At 46.8% G+C, this 14,412-nt stretch overlaps 2 protein-coding genes across 18 annotated transcripts in view; one reads left to right on the top strand and one right to left on the bottom strand.

The window, feature by feature from the left end:
• Window positions 1-632, top strand: part of ATXN2 (ataxin 2) — a 117,954-nt gene extending 117,322 nt beyond the window's left edge. For all 16 annotated transcript variants that reach the window (XM_075898725.2, XM_075898728.2, XM_075898724.2 and 13 more), the window contains one exon: window positions 7-632. In XM_075898725.2, coding sequence (XP_075754840.2) covers window positions 7-35 — 29 coding nt within the window. In that variant the 3' untranslated portion in view covers window positions 36-632. The remainder of the gene's footprint in view (window positions 1-6) is intronic.
• Window positions 633-2,273: 1,641 nt separating this feature from the next.
• SH2B3 (SH2B adaptor protein 3) overlaps window positions 2,274-14,412 on the bottom strand; it is a 118,252-nt gene continuing 106,113 nt past the window's right edge. Inside the window, exons 6-9 of one of the 2 annotated variants that reach the window (XR_016348365.1) lie at window positions 13,240-13,454; window positions 12,342-12,513; window positions 11,426-11,555; window positions 8,718-8,853 (exon numbers count right to left, since the gene is read on the bottom strand). Coding sequence is in view for 1 of the 2 variants with exons in the window: in XM_075898736.2 (XP_075754851.1) it covers window positions 8,549-8,853; window positions 12,342-12,513; window positions 13,240-13,454 (692 nt within the window). In the remaining variant the exon portion in view is untranslated. Of the gene's footprint in view, window positions 8,854-11,425; window positions 11,556-12,341; window positions 12,514-13,239; window positions 13,455-14,412 lie in introns of both variants that reach the window. The other variant, XM_075898736.2, reaches the window with a different exon arrangement.

Raw genomic sequence — 14,412 nt, 5'->3', positions numbered from 1 at the left:
TTGCAGTACAAGCCCACCACCAACAACAGTTGTAAGGCTGATGTGGAGTAACAAAGGCTGGATACCTTTTGTAGGCCAAATACCTTCCTTCCACTGCTCTGCCAACTGGAAGCACAGACAACTAGAATTTCATTTATTTTGTTTAAAAAAATCGATTTCTTGTAACATCCAATAGGAATGCTAACAGTTCATCTTGCAGTGGGAGAGATTCGGACTGAGTTAGAGGCATGTGGGAACTTGTGGGTTATTCCATAATTCCATGCACTGTATCACAGTCCTGCAGGTGCCCAAACTCTGCTTGCTGAAAACTGGAAGTTATTTATTTTTTAACGACCCTTCAAAGTTATGAACTCATCAGCTAGCAAAAGAAGTAACACAAGTGATTCTTGCTGCTATTATCACTAAAAATCAAGTCTCGGAGATCCCTTCTATGTTTAACTAAACTTGAAACAGGTTCAGTAAAATTCTAATCGTCAAACTGATGGATTATTATTTATAAATCACGTTTGATGAAGTGATCACTATTGCAAGACAGTGATGTAACTTTTAAGTTAAGAAAACTTTTACTTTGTAGATAATATAAAATAAAAACTTAAAAAAAAATAAAAAATAAAAAAAGTTTTAAAAACTGATCAATCTGGTGTGTGTATGTTACTCTTGCCCTACTTTATTCTTTAGCTTTAAGATTGTCCAATTTAATGTCAGGTAAAAATGATTTGGCATTATGAAATGTGAGTAGTATTCAGCGATAAACTTTGAGCTTTTTTTTACTATGCAAAGCACAAGGAGGTTTGGTATTAAATATCTGCAGTTCAGTATTCATATTATTTAGTTAAAACATTCTACTTTAAATGCATTTTACAGCTAAACTCTCTAGGTTCAACTGTGTAGCTTTTATCCATGATGTATCATCTTCTGAGTGAAGCAGAATAAGGAAGTCTTGATGCTTGGGGCAGTAGATGTGATGCAAAGGTCAGTGGTGTTTGGAAGCTTCTTGCCAGGTTGAGCAAAAAAAGGCTACAACAGTTACTGGCAAAACATGAGGGAGAATTATAGAAAAAGACTAGAAGAAAAGTGAATTTCATGTATTTTAGAAAGCTCTCACTGGTGTGAAATACATTAGACTGTCCATAAAATGTTCTGTGGTCTTCATCACTGTTCCTTATGGAGTGTACTTACAGCTGGTAACCAAAAATTAATGGGTGGGAGAAAAGCAGTGTCCTGTTAAAGCACAATCCAATTGTTGAATTTGTAAAGGCGGGTTAATAATGTGTTTGTGTAAATATGTACACATTCAATACAGCTGGCAAAGTATACTGTGGCTCAAAGATAAAGGTGTGAAAGGAGGCTAAATATAGTTTGTCTTGTAAGTCAATTCACTATGTGGACAAAATGCTGTGAAATTGTTACTGCTTTACAGAAGTATTTCTGACAGGCAACAGGGGGCATGAAACCATTAAATATTAATGGTACATCTTATTCATCCAAGTGTACTTTGTACCTCTATTGATTTTTATTGGACCAGTGTCTGTTGGTGAGACACACATTTCTTTAGTTTGTTCAACATATTTCAAGGGGCTGTGGCCCATGAACCTATCCACTCAAAAGAATGAAACAGAGATGAAGCAGGTGGGGAATTGTCAGTGGGTTACAGGTTGTTGTAATACACCATAATTCCAGTATCTTTTTTTCAGTTCAGGCTTTTTGATGTCTACCCAATATATGAATTTAAGCTCCCAAGCTCATACTTAAAAAGTATCGTGCACGTTTCCTTTGAGGATGAGGACTGCTACAGAGTGATTGTTTTGTGAAGTGTTCACTCACACATGATGATGGTGTTTTATCATTTTATTGTACAAGTTCATTTAAGAATGGTAATGATTGTCTGGTTTGACCCTCATAGTTGTTGGGTCGTTTAGTGCACTGGGTGAGGTATGCTGGAAAGTTTGTAGAACCCTCCAAATTTGTGGATATCCGTGGATTATGTTGACAGGGTTACAGATCGGATGCAGAGACAAATTTTGTATCCATGCAGGGCTCTATTTGTCAGCCTCACTAACAGAAGTTGGCCCAATAAAAAAATCTGACCTCACCCAACTTGCCACTCTAATATCCTAGAACCAGCATGGCTATGCCTCACCGTAGTCATGTGACTTTCATTTCTAAAAGTAGGCAAGACGGGATCTTTACATTCCAACTGCTATTGGTTCAAAAACTGACAAGTCACTGAGAGCTGGAGAAAATTAGGATAAAAGTATTAATCTGAGAAGAAATAGATTCTAAAAACAATTTATTTAAGAGCTGATTTGTACATAGTAGCAAAACTGCATTATTCAAGAATAAGTTACTTATACAGTACATACAGAAACAATACATAGAAAATCTACCAGAATTCTTCTGTGATGATGAAAAAGTAGCGCTTTGAAATAAATGCACTTTATTTCAACAAAACTCTTGCTGGCCTTAAATTGCCTACTGGATAAAAAGGCAGTGAACAGGTGGGCAAGTGCTGTCTTAAGATGACAACCTGTTTTTCATACAACAAGCTTTTATGCTGAAATGTGGAATATAGTACTCAAGCTTGTCAGTCAACATTGAAAGGTCTTATATGCATGGTAAAGTACACATTGGCTCTAACTTGAAAGTTTTCTGTGGTCCAAGGAACATCAAATATTTATCAATACTGCTTCACTCTTGCACAGACTAGGCTGGGGTGGTGAGGATGATGATGATTTGGATTTTCTTTGCTGGACCTGAACCTCTTCCTCAAAGCTTTTCTATTGAATGCAGCCTTGAAGCAAAAGGCTCAATGAGATTACTCTTGGTGTCCCTGTAGGATTAGCTGTTCAGAGGGCTAGACCAGAATGGCACTTCATACTGATGATGATAAATTTCTTTTTAGGGGAAGCCATGTTAGTCTGTAATGTTAAAAATTAGTAGTCCTGTGGCACCTTAGGCTGTGTCCAGACTCGGGGTTTTTCGAAAAAAGTAGCCTTTTTTCGAAAAAACTTCACCTGCGTCTAGACTGCAGCCGCGTTCTTTCAAAATTAAATCGAAAGAACGCGGCTTTTCTTTCGACAGCGGTAAACCTCATTTCACGAGGAAGAACGCCTTTTTTCGAAAGTACTCTTTCGAAAAAAGGCGTTCTTGAATGCCAACAGGGCTTTTTAGAAAGAGAGCGTCCACACTCACTCGCTGCTTTCTTTCGAAAAAGCAGCTTACTTTTTCGAAAGTACTGCTTGCAGTCTAGACGCTCTTTTTCGAAAGAGGCTTGCAGTCTAGACATAGCCTCAGAGACTAACAAAAATATATCTATAGTATCATGAGCTTGCGTGGGCACAACCCACTTCACTCATCTCATCTGAAGAAGGGGGCTGGCTTTGCCCACAAAAGCTCATGCTACTATAGAGACTAACAATATAGTATTGTGAACTTTTATGGGCCAAACCCGCTTCTTCAGATGAGATGAGTGAAGTGGGTTGTGCCCACAAAAGCTCATGATACTATAGGTATATTTGTGTTAAAGTGCAACAGGATACGTTGTTAAATGTCTCCCACAAGGACATGCAAGAGTTGCCTGTAGGCAGTGTCTGTCAGCAAATAGCAAGCAAATGCTTTCATAAGAACAAGGGGTATAGAGTTGGGGATGGGAGAGGTCTTTCTGCACCTGGGCCAAAGCCTAGTCAGGTTTATATTTTGGCACTCCCTGTAGCGTGTATGATAGCTAGCTCAGCCTATCACCAGAGAGAAGCTTGGGCTAGCAGGTGAGGCCCTAGATCCTACTATGTATTTATTGTGGAACACCGCCTTAAGTAACTATGAAACTAGAAAGGTTTCAGAAGCCCCGATGTGCCTATTGCTGTGGAAGAACAGACATGCTGGGTCTCCTTTATGATGCCAGCCCTTAGATAAGCTGTTTACAATCACTCAGCCTCCTAGGTTAGATTTTGGAACAAATCAGTCAGATTTAATTTTGTGTGTCCCTTCTCTGGGCCCTGAGATTGTCACGGGCTAAGAACTTATGCCAAGCTCAGCAGCTGTTTGGCAGTGTTCCCAGGTATCCAGTAGTCCAGGTGGCAGTGCAACTGAGTTCCACTGCTCAGGAGAGAAGTGCAAAAGTTTAGTGTCCTCCTTTTGCCTTTCCATCCTTCTAAGGCTGTGATGACTGAAAGCTACTTTCCTGTGAACACTCACCAAGGGGGATAATTCTTTGGCCCACAAGATGTTATTAACTTTCATTTAAATATTTAAAAAGTCTTAAAGTCTATGTTGAAACATGCCATAGACTTTATTAAGATCTTTTTTGCCAAGTAACTAGAGAAGTCCATACAATTATAACTTATATCAAGAGCTTATCAGTTTGTCCCCATGTTTCTTAGTAGAGAATTGGTGTGTACTGATTTCATGTAATAAAGTAATCCTGGTGGTGCAGAAGTGGACGGGAAACAAGTCAGACTTGGAAATGTATCACAAGCCATCTACTTCTGAGAATTCTGTCCCTGCTAAAATCAGCCTCCCAGGACCTAGGAGTGTAGATTAAAGATCTGGCCCTGGAATTACTATATAAATAGTTCTAGGATCCCATCCCAGAGTGAGGGGGAGACGAGCTACTCTACTGCAGTAACAAAGGAAAGGTATGGAAGAATATCTGTCCAGTGAGGGAATAGAAACCTTTAGGCTGGGGAAGGAATGAGATGGGTAGAACACTGGTGGGGAAAGTGGTTGACAGCCATGTGGCTGGAGGTTGCAAACAGTCTGTTAGCTTTCACTATACAATTCCTCCCACTCCATACACAATTTCCTTTAGCAGTGAGTTGTTGGCCTGTGACAGCCTTTTATTCTGGACTCTGCAGCTTCTTCCTAGCTTTGGCTAACTCTGAAATAGCAACTTTAGTGAATAATCAGAACAGATTTGCAGCTAGGTACCAGGCAAAGGTACTGATAGGGATGTGTGGCTATATGGAGGGGTTGTGCCAGACTTACTGGGGCCCTGGGCAAAGTGGAAGGCCTGTCTCTGTCTCTGTGGGGCTCAGAAGGGATAGGGCTGGGGATAGCTAGCTCTCAGAACCACCTGGAGTGCTGTTACTGCTATTCCTGTCCTAGCCCTGGGCTCTTTTGAATGGCTGGATCCTTGGGTAACTGCCCCCTTTGCTCCCACCCTCCTGTCAGAGAGCCTACTTGGATATGTTTGTATAGGAGCCCTGAATGAATGACACACACCTGGGATATATTGTACTCAATAAGAAGATTCAGTTTAGTCCATTAAAGCAGCCTTAGCAATGAAATATAATACATCAAGTGTGTTTGTGGTTGGCTGCTGGCCCTTAAACAAGACTTGGTGGGCCAAAAACCCCAACCCAAAAGCAGCACCAATAGGCATGAGGGCTGTGATGACCATGTTTTGTCAAGGCCATGCTCTTTCCTTGCTCTGATCACTCACTAACGTGGGTAAAAGCTGCCTTACCTTCTATTGAATGAAGATTTGGTGCTGGTTGGTTTGTGGTCATTGCGAAGTGTTGCTGATGGCATCAAATCAAGGTTTAACCTACAAACCAAGCATTTCCTAAGGGTTGCAGAGGTAAGTGTTGTGCTGTAGCCTGCACACTTACACCTCATTGTCCTATAGTTCTTAAGCCTTCCTTGTTTAAAAGTAAAGGGGTGTGGGCACTAGGTGATTTACTCCCACTGAGACTCCACCCTCTGGGTTTCTCAAGAGATGGAGGACAGTGAATTGTTTGGCAAAAACCATCCTGGGGATAGTTGTATTAACTGAGCCCTATTATATTGTAGCCTACCACGCTGGATTTGGGCAATACCTTGCCTATGAGAAATCCTAAGACCAACTGGGAACAGTGATTGAGCTACTGAGACTGTTGGTGAGTCTGCTCTTGCAGCAGAAATGTGTTTGGTGGAAGTTAAGGGCACTGGCCACTTGAGTTCCATTGTTTAAAAAAACTGGCTGATTGATTGCGGAATTCCAGTTGATGCAGAAATCCTGGCTCCATGTGTGTCCAGAACCTCAGCCTCTGGTCAGAATTTTTAAGGGTTGTTCTCTGCCTTAGAGTGCTGTCGAATGCACAAAGGTGAGCTATAGAGAACAATATATTTTGCCAACTTCCAAGATGAGTATAGGGTGTATAAAAGCCAGACAATCAAGGGGCTTTTCAAGTTAAACCTTTAAAAAAAAATTGCTCCTGTACACCATGATCCAAGGGAGTCTCTTCTATCATAGTGCCCCTTCTGGTGTGACTCAATGCTGGCAAAACAAACTATAGGCCTTTCAATTCTTTGCCAGGAATTCTTTGCACAGTTTACATTTTCTGCTGCTAATTTGAGATGGAAGTATCTTTTCCTCTCTCCCACCATTTAAGTAAAGTGACAAGTACAATGCAGAGGATTTTTTTTTAATAACTAGGCAGGACATAAATACAGCTGTGTTTTTCTTGCATTCACTGCCTGGTGACCCAAAAACCAAAACTCTCTGGCTAAGTGTAGAGAGGATCCAGAGTGAATATTTAAATGAGTCTCATTTCATGTGATTCTTATTTCCTCAGTGGCAACACATTGGTTCGGTGGAGCATTGAGTGATTATATGATGCTGGCTTGTCTTACTTCTGCTGCTAGTTAAATGTTACCTTCCTTCTCTAAGCAATTGCTGTCTTTTCCCTCCACAAGGGGGTTTGATCCTGAGCGGACATGAAGGCATCTTATCCATTCTAAGGGTCAGACACTCCCTGAGCAGGGTAGCTCAGCCGAGAAACATTTCTGTTTTATGGGGGGTTAGTGAAACCACACATTTAGGCTCTGTCTAAACTGGCAAGATTTTGCACAAAAGCTGCTGCTTTTGCGCAAAATCTTGCCATCTGTCTACACTGGCCGCGAGTACTGGCGCAAGAAAACTGACATTCTAATGTAGGAATTCAGTGCTTCTTGCACAAATACTCTGACGCTCCCGCTCAGGGATAAGCCCTCTTGCGCAACTGTTCTTGCGCAAGAGGCCAGTGTAGACAGGCAACGTTAATTTCTTGCGCAAGAAAGCCCGATGGCTAAAATGGCCATCAGAGCTTTCTTGCGCAAGAGAGCGTCTGCACTGGCACAGATGCTTTTGCACAAAAGCACATCTCTTGCACAAAGGCACATGCCAATGTAGACGCTCTCTTGCGCAAATACTCTTGCGTTAAAAGTATTTACGCAAAATCATGCCAGTGTAGACGTGGCCTTATTGTTTGTTAAACTATGAATCTTAAGTCAGAACCTGCAGCTCTTCATGGACCCATCTCTCTGGAAAGACACACGAAAGCAAACAAGTCACATCTCCTCCTAACCAAGGAAATGCCAAAGTCACAGTAAGGCACAAGAATAAGAAGGTTCATTAGTGAACCCCCCTTTTGGGTAACTGTTTGTTACTCATGTTACTTCTCTATAAATAGCAAAAATGGTATTTAAAAAATCCAACTGTCCATCTGATTTTCCTGAGACCTATGGATGCTGAAGGGAGGGGAGGAGATACAGGCGGTGAAAAGGTTATATCCAATCTGACTAGAAAACTATGGCACACAGGGAAGTAACATTTGCATAGCTTTACTTTCCCAAATATGATCTGGTATTTAAATTTTTTTTTTTGTTAAATGCAAGCAACAGCAGCTGTTTGTCAACACACCTCTTGCTTTGAAAAACCAAACTCACATAACTTATTGGGGGGAAGGAACCCACACTTTTGCTTCACTGTAGACTTGTGCCAATAAGATTTCCACAGCAGAAAGAAGTTTTACTCCAAGGCTCTTTCTGACAAGATGTCAGTCTTCTCTCATCCTCTGATCAGTTGTGTTAAGCTGACCTCACTGAGAGGAAGTTAGTGTTCACTTTTTAATCATAGCTAAGAGATGTAAGCATTTCTTTTACCCATAGCTGCAGCAGTAACTTCAACTTTAAAAAAAAATGCTAACATGATTTAAATTAAAGCCTTCACTCTGTCCAAAAATACTGAATAAACTCATGTTAGCGATAAGACATCTGCTCTGTTAGAAATGTGGAACTATGACTTACGCAACGGCAAGACATTCCTTGGCCTTCAGGAAGTGACTTTTCTCTGTTTTATGCACAGCCCAGACCAGTAACTTGTTGCAGAGAACTTCTAATCCATTTTTGTCCAATTACATGGCTGTAACTTAATATGCTGGTTTGTTTTCTGGGCTCCATCATGTCCAAAAGGGCAGCGGAGACAGAAAGCGACAGTCTATACCGATTACTTAAGTGCAGACGCTAGCCTAAAAGGCAGAGAGCGTGGCATGTTAACAGGAACGACCTGTGTAAACAGTAATAGGAAAGTTTTGATTAATATGTAAAACAGGCCCTTTAACAGACCTAATAGATCACACCCAGATTGGAGTGAACAAATTATGTATCTATACTCCCTCTCCCTTACAAAAATCTCCCTAATCAGAACTAGTTACATTCTTTTCATGGGCTTCCCAAAATATATAGCAAAAATTATCTAATGGGCTTCCATGCCAAAGTGCGTGGTTTGCAACCCCCTCTCCCCATCTTGTCAGAGCGGCGTATACTGATTGTCAATAGCTCGCACATGGCCCCTGCCAGGGGAGTCCAGCTCATAGTCCGAGTCCCGCTGCCGACTGGTGTGCATGGTGGCTACATCGTTGTGTTGAAGACTGTGAGCCAGTTCTTCTGGAGAGGGCACCAGGTGGAAGATCTGCTCCGGCTGAGAACTGGGATGAATGTCGTCTGCCATGTGTAGCCGGGGGCAGCTGGAGGGACCGATGTGGGTAAGGCTAAGTTCAGAGCTCCAATTTGAGACTGAGAACGGGAGCAAGATGGTGTTGCCTGAGCCAGGACCTGCAGGGAGAGGAGAGAAATCCAACTGGCCAATGTACCTGCAGCAGGCTAAGGGAAATCCAAGCTGTGAGCGGTAAGTTTCCTCAGTTGGCCTTAAGCCTTCTCTGGTGTCATTCCTAAGCATCTAACCCATAGGAACCTGTCTGTACGCACGCCAGTTATCTCAAGGCGGGAGGAGGCAGAACATAGAACAGAAGGCCTATGGTCACTGTTGGTGCCCTGTCCAGGTGCTCTCTGGTTGACTCCCTGCTCAAGGCAGGCCCTAGTTCCCCTGCTGGCCAAGGAAGCCACATGGTCGTGTACTGATGAGCTGGTGGCAGAGGGAGAGGCTCTCCCTCAAGAAGTGACCCAAGCTCCTCCAGATCCCTCTCCTGGGTCAGGCTCAAACCACTGGGTTAGTGCAATTTACAGAGGAGGATGCTCCCCCCTCTGTGGCCGTGCAATGAAAAATGCCTTGGGATGCTCCTGCTCATCCCATGCGATTTGGCAGAGGGCCAGAAGCCACCTCTCCGAAGCCGAGAAGTGGCATTACGGCTCTGCATCTGCCCTGCGCACAGGATCTGGTCTGAACCCTTCGACTAGCCTGCGCTGACTCAGAGCTGCATGAGCTGGCGCTGGGAACCAGGCTGAGCAGCCCCTGTGGTCAGTGGTTAGGGCAGCTTCTCATTTAGAAAGAGGGAACAAACAGCTGGAAAGTTGTCTTGTGTGTGTTTGCACAGGCTCTGGCGGCTCAGAACGCAGGCCCCCGGCCCCATGGCACTTGTCTGTACCAAAGCGCCACAGCCCCTGTGTTCAATTACCTAATGTTATTTAGGAAGCAGCAGACCCCAACTACCTTACCCATTACAAAGATAGCTTCCCCAATTATCACCTCTAATACTATGTACTCACAGACATTCCCCTTCCCCATCTCTAATATCATTAACTCACTGGCATTCACCTTCCTTCCCCCCCCCATCCCCCTTCTGCTCTGCAATGTGATTTGTTCTTTTCATGTGTGTTCACTTTTTTTTAATTGTATCCTTTGGTATATATGGCTGTGACTATTTTCTTCCACTATTTGATCTGAGGAAGTGGGTCTGGCCCACGAAAGCTCATCATCTAATAAACCATCTTGTTAGTCTTTAAAGTGCTACATAGTCCTGTATTTTGTTTCAAGGGAGGGAGTAAGTTCTTGGGGGGAGGGAGGGAGAGAGGAAATCCCTCTAGCATCCTTGGGGCCTACCATTTTCAGCATCTCTCTCTGTGTCTGGCTGGTATTCCTCTCCCCCACTCTTGAGGCTTGAATTTCCTCCTGGGTCAGTTCAATCAACTCTCTAATATTCCCTTCCCAGAGCTAGAGGCTCCAACCTAGACCAAGTCCTTGCTCATTTCATTTGGCCCAGGCTAGCTCATGGGCAAGAGCACTTTGGTCAATTGCTTCTGAGTCCACAGAAGACAGACTAAGAGGTATCACAAAAGAAAACTTAACAATAAGACTCATTAATTACCAGAGCAGGGCTCACTAGGTACCAGGCTTGTTAGGTATCAGGGTGACTGGGGAATCCATGTTACTGGAGGGTTTTTAGAAAAGGCTGGCCACATGGCTGTTGGGGATGGTCCTGCCTCAACATAGGGGGCTGGACTTGCTGGCCTCTAACGAACCCTTCCAGTCCATTGCTGTGATTCTAGGAGGCAGGGAGGGCTCTTCAGATTTCAGCCTCACACTAGAACCTGCCCATGGCTTTGCTGGTTTTAAAATGTGTGTAACGCGGACATGAGTTCAACACAGTGTAAACTCAGCTCCTACCCTTTTCCTTTCATTGCAGAGTGGCTGCTTCCATCCCCGCCTCCCTGCGCCATTATCTGGCAGGGCCACAAAGTGATGTCAGTGGTTAACTGGTGGCCTGGCTGGACTAGAGCAGGACCCTGCCCCCAGCCTGGCTAAAGCAGCCAGGCCTGTTGCACTGCAGGCAAGGGGTCAGGGCTGCCCACCCTGTTTAAGTGGTTAATGATCTAAACATAAAGCTTAACTAGTTAGCGGATTAAACGGTATTTTACATCCCTAGTCACAAGGCAGCACTCCAGGTGCAGCCAGGGCCACCTCCATGAAGGAAGAGGAAGTTAGCTAGAGTTACCCCATTTGAACTGTGCCACGAGGAACTCCTCGCTATTGTGCTAGCATGCCTCTGCTAGGACAGCCTGTCCCCTCCACCCTTACGTACAGGGGAGAAGGGGGCTGCGTCTGCCAAGGCCATGCCCTGGATTTTCTTTTCATAAAGCTGTGTAAGCTTGTTCTGTTTTGGAAAGCATGTCTGGCTGCCATCCACTGGGGCAGCCTGGCCATTTGACATGACCCACTGCAGCCTCACGCCAAAAGTTACATTTTCTCCATGAACTGAGAGCTGAAGCAGGCTCAAGTTTAAACAAACCAGTGTAATTAGTCAATGAAATTAAAGTGTAGAGGAGGTGCAGAGTCTCTCGTTACATGTTACCTAACCCTTTTCAAGGGAGTGGGCGGGATACAGCAATTTGTGAAAGAAGCTTGTAAGTCAAGTGAGGGCAGAAGCAGCCCCAGAACAAGACGCTGCACCTGGAACCTGAGCTGCTAGGTTGAGTTTGATTGCAGACTCCAGCAAGGGAACCCCCTCCTCCCTCCGTGCCATGGGAGGCCAGGTGGCTGGTTCTGGAATCTCACTGGCTTGGCCTGTCCAACACCAGAGCTGCAGTGGAGAGATGGGGAGGTTTGCCTAGATTCGTGCCCCTGTAGCCACCTGATGGCCCATGCTTTTCACCTGGCTGTGGGGACAGAGAGGAAAAGCAGGGCTGATGCCCAGCGCAGTGTGTAACTCAAGGGTCAACACAGGGGCCATAAACAGAGCTTTACTGCTGACATTTGGGATAAGAAGTGAAGTAACCTGCACTCTCTTTGGAGGGTAGAGCACAAGCTTCTGCCAGAATCTCCCCCCTCCTGGATAAGAGGGTCCAGCACGGCACATGCCTGACAGCAGCCACTGGCTTGGCTTTGCTGGGTGGTGTCACATGTTGCCTGACTCTGGCCAGAAAGGCCATTAGCTAATATAGTTTAGCAAACCTACAACAGCCGCACAGCCCTGGCCAACGGGGCAGGATCCAAAGCCATCCTCTAGCACCCAGCCAAAGCACAGCAGCAGCAGGTTACTAGATGTCTCTGGCCATGTGTAACGCACCCTAGGGTACCACCAGCATCTCAGGCAGGCTCGGGCTCTGGCTCAGGATTCAGTAATTCCTCATTCCCACGGCGAATGCTGTGGCTCCATTAACTGAACAGCCCATTCAAGAGGCAGGAGAGAGATGCCAGCCAGCCAGCCGACCCCGGTGGCTGGCTCTCAAAGCAGGGAGTGCAGCAGCTGGCCTAGGAAGGCCTGCCAACCGTAGCTGGGCCTAGGGACAGGGCAGGAGTCACTCTCCAGTGGGGAGACAAGTTTTTCCTTCTGGCACGTGAGCACGTTAACCCTCCCCCGTCATACCTTGGGTGGGCGGGATGACTACCACGTAGCTGGCGAGCTTGACGTCGCAGGCAGCGCCGCACTCCAGGGGGATGGGGTACCGTTGGAAGTGGTGCAGCATGTCCACGATGGAGGAGAAGCGCAGGTGCTGCACACGACACTGCCCCCGCTCGGTCAGCGAGAGCCGCAGGTGCTGCAAGGGAGAGGGGGAGTCTCTCAAAGCTGCTCGATCGCTCGGGGTGGGGTGAGAGGGAGGAAGTGGTGGCAGTGAGCTCGGAGGCGGAGGGGCTGGTTGGGTAAGGTCTTGCTCGCATTCCTGCTGCAAAACGCCCTTCTGAGAAGACAGTGCCAAGAAACACCACAAGCCGGGCTCGGGCCATGGCAGCAGGATAAAGCCACAGGCCAGTGTCCGACGGTAAGGCAACCGGGCCTGCAGGCAACAGAACTGAGCCACTCCCTGGGCCACACACAACCGGTTGGCAAGTGCTGTCCATCCCTCAACCAAGGCATGAGTCAGACCAGCCTGGTCTTTTACCGGGTTTGCAGCAAGGGACGAGACAGAGTCCTGCCACGAGGGGCAGGCACAGCCAATACCATATTTCCCCAGGGGCTCCGAGCCAGCGCCTCATGGGGAAGGTTTCCACAGGCAGGCCTGTTCCTCTGTTCAGAGCCTTCTGCGAGGAACATGGGCTGCCAAAGACCGAACACTGGAGCTCAGAAGAGGCTTGTAAATTACCCTTTGGGCCTTGGCACTCGGCTCCCAGAGCACGGGCTGGGGTGTTAGTCAGACACAGCCAGGCTAGGGAATGTGAGCAGTCTGCATGTGGGGGGTGGGGTGCTTGTCTTATGTCAACCAGAGGGAGGAAACCCTGAGCAGAAAAGCAGGGCTGGCTGCAGCCCCCAGCTGCACAGGCCGTACCTTCGCTCTTCCTTGGAAATTGAAGGTGAGGACGTATTCACCCCTGCGAGTTTCGCTCTGTCGCACGAGGAAAACCCCGTGGCCTTCCACCCCTTGCAGCTGAACAAGCTGGGCGGCTTTGACACGCGAAATGGGACCGTGGAACCAGGGGTAGGATGAGAGAAACTGGTCGGTTTTCTGGCAGGATGGTTCCGGCTGCCCACAATGTGTAGCCCCTGAGGAGGAAGAACACCATTAGAGCCAGAGCCGTGGAGACAGGCCCAGGGAAGAAGATGCTCTGCATCCCATAAGCCAAACCCTGAGGAGGACTGAGCTGCTATGGCAGCCATGGCAGAGTTCTGGAAAAGCCTCACACGGAACCCGTGGCCCCTGCGGAGCCATTCTCCGGTCGGCCGCACAGCTCCCCCCGAGTGGGAGTAGCGCACCTTGAAATCCCCCTCTGTGGAGCAGGACTCCTGCTGTGTTGCTCTCTGGAAAGCACCTGACAATTCAAGCAGGACTTGAAGCCAATAAACCATCACGAGCCAGACAGACACTCCCCACCACAGGTGTCCATGGGAACACGAGCGGCCCTGAAGCCCAGGCTCTGTGTGTGGTGCTAGGCCCAGGTTTGCCTCAGCCCCCTCGCCACAACAAAGCAGAATCCTTCCTTAGCTGACCTCTCCCACCATCACTGTGTATCACAGGCCCCCGTGAGAGAACCAGTGGGACTGCACTGTCCTCCCCCTTGCCGTGCGAAAGGCTCCCTCCGGCACGCTGCCCAGTTTGGCTTTGAATCAGTCACTGGCCACTTCTGCTTTCCACCAGAAACCTGATTGACTCCAGGTCCTTGGCCTTGTGGTGCTGGCATTTGCCCGCAGCACGGTGGGAGCTGTGAGATACTGAAACTCAGCGCTGACACTATCAGCAAAACCCTTGTTTCCTGTCAACTCAACCTGCCAGCCAGGCCACCCCCGTTCCTCTTTTCACTGAACGCTGGCCGCAGCCTAATTTTCCCGGCTGGAGGAGGAGAGAACCCCAAACTCTCCCTCCGCTTGCCGCCCGAAGCGGCGGCCATCAGCTTCACAACGGTGCTGACGGACGTAGTTCCCATTTAACCTTTGGGCTGGAAAGGTGGCAAAAGAGGAGAGCTAACGGGCCCCTCCTGGCTCAGCTGCCTCCGCGGAGAGAAGC

The sequence above is a fragment of the Pelodiscus sinensis genome, chromosome Z (genome assembly GCF_052426305.1).
Source record: "Pelodiscus sinensis isolate ZL-2025 chromosome Z, ASM5242630v1, whole genome shotgun sequence".
Lineage (NCBI taxonomy): Eukaryota > Metazoa > Chordata > Testudines > Trionychidae > Pelodiscus > Pelodiscus sinensis.
Note: the sequence above shows the minus strand (reverse complement) of the source record. Positions and strands in the feature narration are given on the sequence as shown.